The following is an 8,715-nucleotide window of genomic DNA, read 5'->3' on the forward strand; positions in this document are numbered from 1 at the left end:
TCATTTCACTACAGCTGTGATTTGTTGTGGCACCCTGTTGGCTGTTAACTCGGTGGCAAACTTTAGTGTGCCCCAGAATATTCTACGATCGCCCTTGCTTGAAGCCTTGCCTGGTTGGTTCCTTCATAATTGAATTATTCGTGTTTTAAAAGAGCATGGCTTGTACCAGTCAGTGGTTGATAATAACGACAGCTATTTCAAACTAGTTGCGTTAATTACCTTTTAGTTCACTCCTGGGTGGTTCTCTATAGGTCTTGTTGCTAAGAGCCTCATGGCTTTTGACAGAACTCCATTTCTAAAATGAGAGGAAGCTGGGGCTGAAACTTTTCTAGAGTCGTGGTCTCTGCACTGGAAGCTCTAATCTCAGACTTGAGGTGTAGGGGTGGCTCCTGGTTAATTAAAAAGGGAAGTGCTCTTTTATTTATATTGTACCCCTCACATGTTCTCAAAATGATTTCTGTTTGTTGTTTTTGTACTGTTGGTAATGCTGGTGGGGTGTCCGTTTTGCTTTGTTTTTCCAGAAAGGCTTGCAGACATACTGTTTCCTGGTGTTTGCTGTCGTCTGTCTCTCTGGTGCCACGTTCCTTTTCTTTGTTCTGCCTGAAACAAAAAACAAGACTCTTGCTGAAATCAACCAGTCATTTGCCAGGAAGAAGGTGCCTTTAGAAATCCGTGAAATGGATCAGTTTGAAGCCAAGAGCAAATCAATGCAAGAACAAGAACACAACCTGTCTTCTACACTGGAAAATGGAGAATCCAAAAACAGGATAGTCTAAAATTGTGTTTAATAGGAATATTTTTGCATCTTACATATTGATAACCACAATCATTCCTCCAGCCTAGACAATTTTTTAATCTGTGGTCATAACCAGGGTTGATCTGTGGTACAGGAGATGGCAAAGTATAATGCAAAATTAGAGGAGGGTTGCTCAAGGAAGTGAAACTGGTCATTGATTCATTTAAATGTACAGTCATACCTCATGTTGTGTCCGATTCAGGTTACGTGTTTTCGTGTTGCGTACCGGAACGGGTTACTTCCGGGTTTCGCTGTTCGCGCATGCGCAAAAGCTCTAAATCGCACAGGTGCAGCCGCAGCGCTTTGGCTTGCATCAGTTCCGTGTTACGGACGGGCCTCCGGAACAGATCCCATCCATAACACGAGGTTCCACTGTATGCAAATTCAAAACGGATAATTGTTTTCTGAGGCAGAGGGCAGTGAGTGGGAAGCAGTTGGTCCATAGCCCCATCAGCATTTCAAATTGGCTGCAGTTTCGGACCTCCCATGCTTATCAGCGATAGGAGGCTGGGTCCATCATTCTTGCTCCAGGCTCCAGAATTTGCCACAGAGCGCCCTTTTATAGGAATCACTCGCTACTCTGCTTCCTTGTGGCTGATACTGTCCCCTGGACCTAGCCACTTACCGGTACTTACCACTTCTAGGGCAAGAAGCCTTTGAATGTTTCCTGGTAATTTTTCCAGTGTCCTTTCAAAATCTGAAGGAGCAGAATCTGCTGTAGTGGAAGCATCAACAGCACTAGATAGGGATTCATTTGATCTATGATCTATTGGGGGGTGGTAGCTGCAGCCAGTAGCTTCCTGCTTCCTCTCTATAGTGTGGAACTGCGTGTTCTGTGGGGAGATCAGCTACTCTGAAAGTAAGTCCTGTAGATGCAGAGTTACTTCAGTGCTTCCATTAAGGGAAAAATGACATTTCCCATGTGTATGTTATTAAGTAGTGGGTGGACATAACAGACGACACAGATATTTCTCCAAGAAGTTCTTTATAGTAAGCTGGAACTGAACTGAACTGAACTGAACACAAACAGCTCAGCAGGCCTGCTTTTATAGGCAGCCGGCTGTCAACATTGTAACAACAACAGCCCAGGTTTTCCCACCTAAATTAACTGTGGACCTGAGTGAAGACTACATGCACAGCAGATGTTGTACAATCTGATCAACAGCTGCTCACCTCCTTGATTGAGCTTGTAGTCGTGTTCAGGGAAGAACCGTTAAACACGTGACTTTATGTGCACTGTGCATGCTAAGGATTTCTTGGACTCTTACACCCAAGTTCATGTTTAAGGAATTATTTGAATCTCAGGTTTTTTACCACCTGCTTAATCCGTGTCATTTCCTACTTTTGAACGAAATCAGGGTCCCACTCTGCTTTTGAGGGCTATTTTTATTCAAGCCAGATTAGAACTTTTAGTGTATCAGAATAGTTTTCATGAAGTGGCAGCTGTTTTGTAAATAAAACCAACTGAATCTGTATATATTTTGAAATCCAACCAACAATGTATAGTGTGTGCAGTTATCTTCAGCCTGAGCCAGTCCAGGTTCAATCATGTAAATAGTTTGTGATTGTGGTGTATTTGACTTAGGCTTTGTGAATTTCTCAGATCATATATTAAGCTTGATAACAGACACAAGATCTAAGAAGCCCAGCATTTCAGAAGAAAGTTGCCACAATAGGTGCCTTGCCTGGTTGATAGATGTGTCCCTAGCCTTAAATAGCATTGCCAAGGAAGTGGTTTGTATATGAGAGAGAGAAGACTTCGGGGGGGGGGTTACATTAAATTTGTATTGTTGTCTTCCTTTGAATCATATTGATATAAAACCAGGATGATGGTAGTAGATTCATCCTGTTTGAAAAGTACTGCTGATTGGAACTGGAACTTCATTCCATCCATCTATGGTTGTTTTTAGTGTGTGTGTGTGTTGCTGGGCTTGTTCATTTATTGGGGCCTGGTACGCCTTGAGCCTTGAGAGTTAAAAACAGCCCCAGTGTGAATGGGTCAGGGCCTTGATTAGAAATGTGTGTCCAATACATTATGATACCTGGATCCATTTAAGGCCACTGGAGTAATTAGGTTTTGTAATAGTCCTTATAGTTAAAGCTATGGTTTTCCCAGTAGTAATGTATGGAAGTGAGAGCTGGACCATAAAGAAGACTGATCGCCGAAGAATTGATGCTTTTGAATTATGGTGCTGGAGGAGACTCTTGAGAGTCCCATGGACTGCAAAAAGATCAAACTTATCCATCCTTAAAGAAATCAGCCCTGAGTACTCACTGGAAGGACAGATCCTGAAGTTGAGGCTCCAATACTTTGGCCACCTCATGAGAAGAGAAGACTCCCTGGAAAAGACCCTGATGTTGGGAAAGATGGAGGGCACAAGGAGAAGGGGACGTCAGAGGATGAGATGGTTGGACAGTGTTCTCGAAGTGACTGGCATGAGTTTGGCCAAACTGCGAGAGGCAGTGAAAGATAGGCGTGCCTGGCGTGCTCTGGTCCATGGGGTCATGAAGAGTCGGACACGACTGAACGACTGAACAACAACAATGCTATTGAGGGGTAAGCTCAATGGTAAAAATAACTTACCTGGGTAATAGATAAGCCTCACTTGAAACCAGTGTGTAGCATCCTTTTCAGTTCCCTAACAGACCTGTTCTCCCAAGCAGTATGAGAGAAATGGAGCTGGCCGATAAGGGCTTGCTGCAGATCCTTCAATTTCCCAAAGCTTTGGGCAGCTGCCCAACTTTTAATGCCTTGCCAACTTCAGCATCAGTTGCCAACATTAGATGATTCCCTTACCAGACTCAACTGGCAGTCTTGTACTGGGTATGCTGGTGGTCTGTGGAAAACCATTCTTTCCTCCAGGTCAAATTTATTGTTTTGCTTCCCCCATAGTTGTGGGGAAACTAGATTAAAGCAGGTGCCCTACCTTGTCAAACTCTGTACTTCCCTGTGAATGCTCCCTCCCCATATATTGCCCTAGAGTTGACCAGGTAGGTACCAGTCCAGATAATTAAAGGGGGGGAGGGAGACGAAGGCTGTTGTTTGGGAGTTTCACAGGCTTCCAATAATAATCACCGTTACTCATTTTGCTACACATTTCAGCTATGTTCAATTTTAGGGTATGCTGGAAATACCCAATATCTTTAAAGAACCTTCTAAGGTCTCATCCTGTTCCTGTGGAGTAGGCAGCCTGCAGCTTTACTTGGTTTTACTCTTTTGCTGATGTAACTTCAACAAAAAGGGACGAATGTGTCGTGGGTATTCTTGTCAGGTGTGCTTAATAGTCCACAGTGGAACCAATGAACGTTTGTTTTTTATGTTCGGTTATCTTTCGCAAAATTCTGAAAGGCTACAGTCCTGTGTCTCTGCTTACATGTAAGTAAGCACCATTTCACTCAGTAAGACTTGCATTTTGAGCAGATGGGATTCTGCCGGTTCAGGTTTTTTATTTTTCTCTGTTCCTTAGCTTCCAGGCTACTCAGGAGCCAACTAAAACCGTAGCACTGGAGCCCAAAAATGATTGGGTCAATATTTTTATTTGATCAATATTACATGTATGATTCATGTTATTATATGAATGTAATCCAGAAAACATTAAAGTATAGCTGCTAATTTTCACTTATATGGTGCATGTTTTCTCTTGTTTTTGTTTTTTCCTTTGACACACCTTTAAATTATTTCCAGCCTGTGTTAATTCTGTTTTGGAGGAAAAAAACAGTAAGACATTTAGTGACACTTTAAAAGACTCTGCAGTTGTGAAAGCTCATTGTGCATTCTTTGCATGCATCCAGACTACAGTTGAATTGTCAGTGTTTGTACTTCCTACATTTCATTTGTCTTTGATTTCATGTCTTAATGTCCCTTCACCCATCCCAGTGTGTGTGTGTGTGTGTGTGTGTGTGCGCGCGCACAGCTGCAGACAACACTCCATACACCCAATGAAGCAGATTCTGGCCCACAAAAGCTCGTGCCATAATAAATTTTATTTGTGTTCTTATATTATTAAGACTTCTTTGCTTTTGCATTCAATTACTGTGACAGTCAGACATGGACTTGATATAACCAAGACTTTAAGGCTGAAATCATGCTCCCCATTCCTAATGTGTGCATCTAAAGAATAGGTTGGTGGTGATGGTGTTTAAATTTGTATTGCACTCCTCCTCCCCAAGGAGCCCTGGGTGGCAAACACACACACACACACACACACACAGAGAGAGAGAGAGAGAGCACATTTTAAAAATAGTTTACAATAGTTAAAACATCTAAAAAGAGGTACAGTTAACAGCATTCTTCCATCCAATGATCTCAGGGTTGCCACGGGTAAAAGGGAATGTTTTCGAATTCCCCCTGAAACTTAATAATGATGGAACATATTCACCACCACCAAGGAAGGCTTCACCTGCTTATTGTAGGGTCCAAGATGGTTGATATCGGGGGGGGGGGGTATGTTATTTTCAGTACTTGAGTCTCAAGCCATTTAGGCAATTAGGTGCTGTATTAATGCCTTGAATTGGACCCAGTAACACACTGGCAGTCAGGACAGTTCTTTCCAGAACAGTGACACGGTCTCATTGGCGGCCCTGCTGACTGACTTAGGGGGCTGCATTCTGCACCAGTTCCCCCTCCCCCCCCCCCGGCCATCTTCAGGTAGCGCAGGTCTCTCGGGGTTGGAAAACTGAGGCCAACTTTTCCTACTCTAGAAATGGCTGTAGTGGGCCAAGCAGTCTCAGTCTAGGCAAAAGCACTCCTAGGCACAGAAACCACTCGAGACTCCAGCGACAAGTTGGAATCCAGGACCAGGCTATGAAGCTGCAACCCCTCCCAGAACAGGCCACACACCCAATTAATTCCTGGACATGGGACCCACCCAGCACACTTCCATCTTATCAGGATTTAGCCTCAGCTTATTGCCTCCCCCCTTCCAGTCCATCACTGCTTCCAGCCTCTCCTAATTCCAACAGAATAAGAGTGGCATGTCATCAAAATATTGATAGCACTGTGTTCCAGATCCCCAGATGACAGCTCTCAATGGTGTCATATGACATAGCATGAGACAGAAGGGACCCTTGTGGGACCCACAACCCAAAGGCCATCGTGTGTGAACTGGCCGTCTGCTAGCTGACCAAGCCAGTCTTTATAATTAAAGCTACTTGCAGTTTTGTGTCATTGCAATCATTTAAATACAATCTCTCCCCCCGCTCCCAATCTCATGCCCTGGTTCAACAAAATGGAACTCAAGTATATTTGTTTTGTGAGGGTTACAAAAGAGAACATTCTGTTGGAGATGATGCCTCTTTTTCTATTAATGTATGTGCAAGGGGGGGGGTGCAGAGGAAGCTGTACAGCAAGTACTGAAATATATCTGGCCAGCCTGGTATCTGGCTCTCAACATGCTGATCAAAATAAGAGTTGACCAAAAGAGAAGAAGATCGGTTTCATATATAAGGAAAAGCATATTATGGAGATATTCTGCACTATAGTCTTTGGTGTGTAAAGCAATTGGAATTAGATATAAAAATATTATTAGAGGTGGATAGATATAAAAATATATGTGGGGACTAAAATACAACACTTTCCAAGAAAACATTGTTTTCAAGAGCTCTGTGAGTATAACAGATGCAGAAGGTAACCTTTAACTGCCACTTAACACATGAAAGTGGCTTAACTTGATAGGAATAGGGAATTAAATGCTTTTAAAATAGTGCTGTTTTAACAGTTTAATAGATAAGCTTACAGTGTGAGTGGCTGGGGTTTTTTACTTTTAAATTGTCAGCTGATGGAGGCGTTCTGTATTGGGATGATGGTGAGGGAGTCGGTTAACGTTTCCTCCTGCACCATCCCAAAACTGGTGCCACTGGCAGCTCCCCTCTTTTACCAAATAGCAGCTTCAGAGGGGGGGTTGGGGGAAGAGAGAGTTAACACACCATGGCCAAAGTCCTCGCCCCTTCCATGGGCAAAAATGATCGGCGTCTGTTTGGAGTAGACCGGGACTCCAGGGTAGAGCCTACAGCTGAGCAGAGCTGGGAAATAGCACTGCAGTTCCTGAAGCTGCCACTGGGGGCGCAGGGAGTCCTCAGCCCCACCAGAGTCGGTGGAGAGCGGCAGACCTGCTGCTGCTGGAGGTCTCATTGGTTTCCTGGCCATGCCGGCTGCCGCCTCTTTCCCTCCCTCAGCCTTGGTTTCTAAGAGACTTTGAGATCTCTCACACGGCAACCCAGGGGGGGAAACCCTTCCCCCGGCCCCTTTTTGTCCTCGACACCCCCCAAGTCCTTGCCATGGGGCTCCCCGTTTTGCAGGCACAGGCACAGGCTTCCCCACCCTAGTTGAACTGCATCCCCTCCCTCCCTATTTTTAAAAATATTTTTAAAGAGTCCTCTTCGGTGTCAAAATCAGTGCCCTCCTCTCGCGCCTTTATTTTTCAAACCGCTTCCTTAACACTGCGAGGCCGGCAAGAAATCTCCCCCCCCCCCCCCAACACTGCAAGCCGCCACCTTTCCATTTAGGAGATTCTCTCTTATAATTGATCCTCGCACACTTTTTTTTTCTTATTTCATGCTGTCCTGAGAGCAGCTGGCTGCTCACATCACAGCCGTGTCGTCATACCTTCCAGTTTTTAAATTTGCTATTTGAGAGAGGAGAGATCTCCACTTTGCATGTAAAGAATTTCTCTGAAGGAGACAACTCCTGTTTCTAAAGTAAGTTGAAAGGAGACGGGTAGCAGATAGGCTTTAAAGTGCAGAGACTGAAGGAATGTAATCATAGAGTTGAAAGGGACCCCCAAGGGTCATCTAGTCCAACCCGCCACAATGCTATCCTTAATGTTGTTTACATCTCTCCCCCCCCCCTTCACATGGCTTAAAGTCACTTGTAATCAGATTTTGGGGTTGATCCACTGGGGTTGGATCAGTATAAATAGAATAATGCAATTCTATATAAAGGAGAAATATTCCGTGTAAATTGGCACACTTCAATTTAAGCATGCTTTACAGTCAAGGCTGTAGGAATAAACCAATTTAAATGCTTCTATACTGTAATACCCTTATTGCATGGCTGCGATGTGAGCAGCCAGCTGCTCTCAGGACAGCATGAAATAAGGGGGGGGAAAGGGTGCGAGGATCAATTATACGAGAGAATACCCTTCTGAGCAATACCCCTCCCCACTCCCTCACTATATTTAAGGATCTGGTGACTTCTGTTTCAGTGTATCTGAAGAAGTGTGCATGCACACGAAAGCTCATACCAGGAACAAACTCAGTTGGTCTCTAAGGTGCTACTGGAAAGAATTTTTGATTTTGTTTTGCTTCTATACTGTGTAAAGTTGGGATTTTACCCTTAGGACTGGATTGAAATGAAAGTTTTGAACAAGTTTTCTTCAAACCCAAGAAAAATGATATTAGTATAAGACATGTAACTAGAATAAAAAAAAAATTCCAAGCAAATCATTGTAATAACTATCGTAATAAAGCACTGCTATAATTATATATAATTTTCTTTAAATTTTGGTTTCATTCACCTTTTTAGTGCTGAAATGTCACAACCTGAGCGACCATGGCTTGCCCCCCCCCCCAGTTTTGATCCTGGGTATGCCCCTGGTCCCTTCTGAATGGGTTTTGAATGAATGGGCGCCTGCAGGAATAGTGCTATGGCCTCGCATGGCTGTGATTAATTTCAGTTAGAATTGCATGGCAGAACTTCCCACTTGACTGATTGTGCCCTTAAATTGCCTGATCAGAGTTTTTAAATGCTACATGAGGCCTATGGGTAACTTCCCAGAGTTCCCTAGGAAGAGAGGCTGGCTCAGGCTGGGAATTGTAGCTGCATGAGGAGAATAGAGGGTGTCCTAACAACAACTGGCATCCTTCACACTCTACCGCCCCCCCCCCATGATTCTTTTGGGGAAGCCGTGGCTGTTCTAAGT

At 43.9% G+C, this 8,715-nt stretch overlaps 1 protein-coding gene across 2 annotated transcripts in view; it reads left to right on the forward strand.

Annotated features, from left to right (window-relative positions):
* The window catches only part of SLC2A9 (solute carrier family 2 member 9), a 53,887-nt gene extending 52,948 nt beyond the window's left edge, over positions 1–939 (forward strand). For both annotated transcript variants that reach the window (XM_033160447.1, XM_033160448.1), the window contains exon 12: positions 522–939. In XM_033160447.1, coding sequence (XP_033016338.1) covers positions 522–776 — 255 coding nt within the window. In that variant the 3' untranslated portion in view covers positions 777–939. The remainder of the gene's footprint in view (positions 1–521) is intronic.
* The last annotated feature ends 7,776 nt before the right edge of the window (positions 940–8,715 follow it).

Source organism: Lacerta agilis, chromosome 9, assembly GCF_009819535.1.
Source record: "Lacerta agilis isolate rLacAgi1 chromosome 9, rLacAgi1.pri, whole genome shotgun sequence".
NCBI classification, from domain to species: Eukaryota; Metazoa; Chordata; class Lepidosauria; order Squamata; family Lacertidae; genus Lacerta; species Lacerta agilis.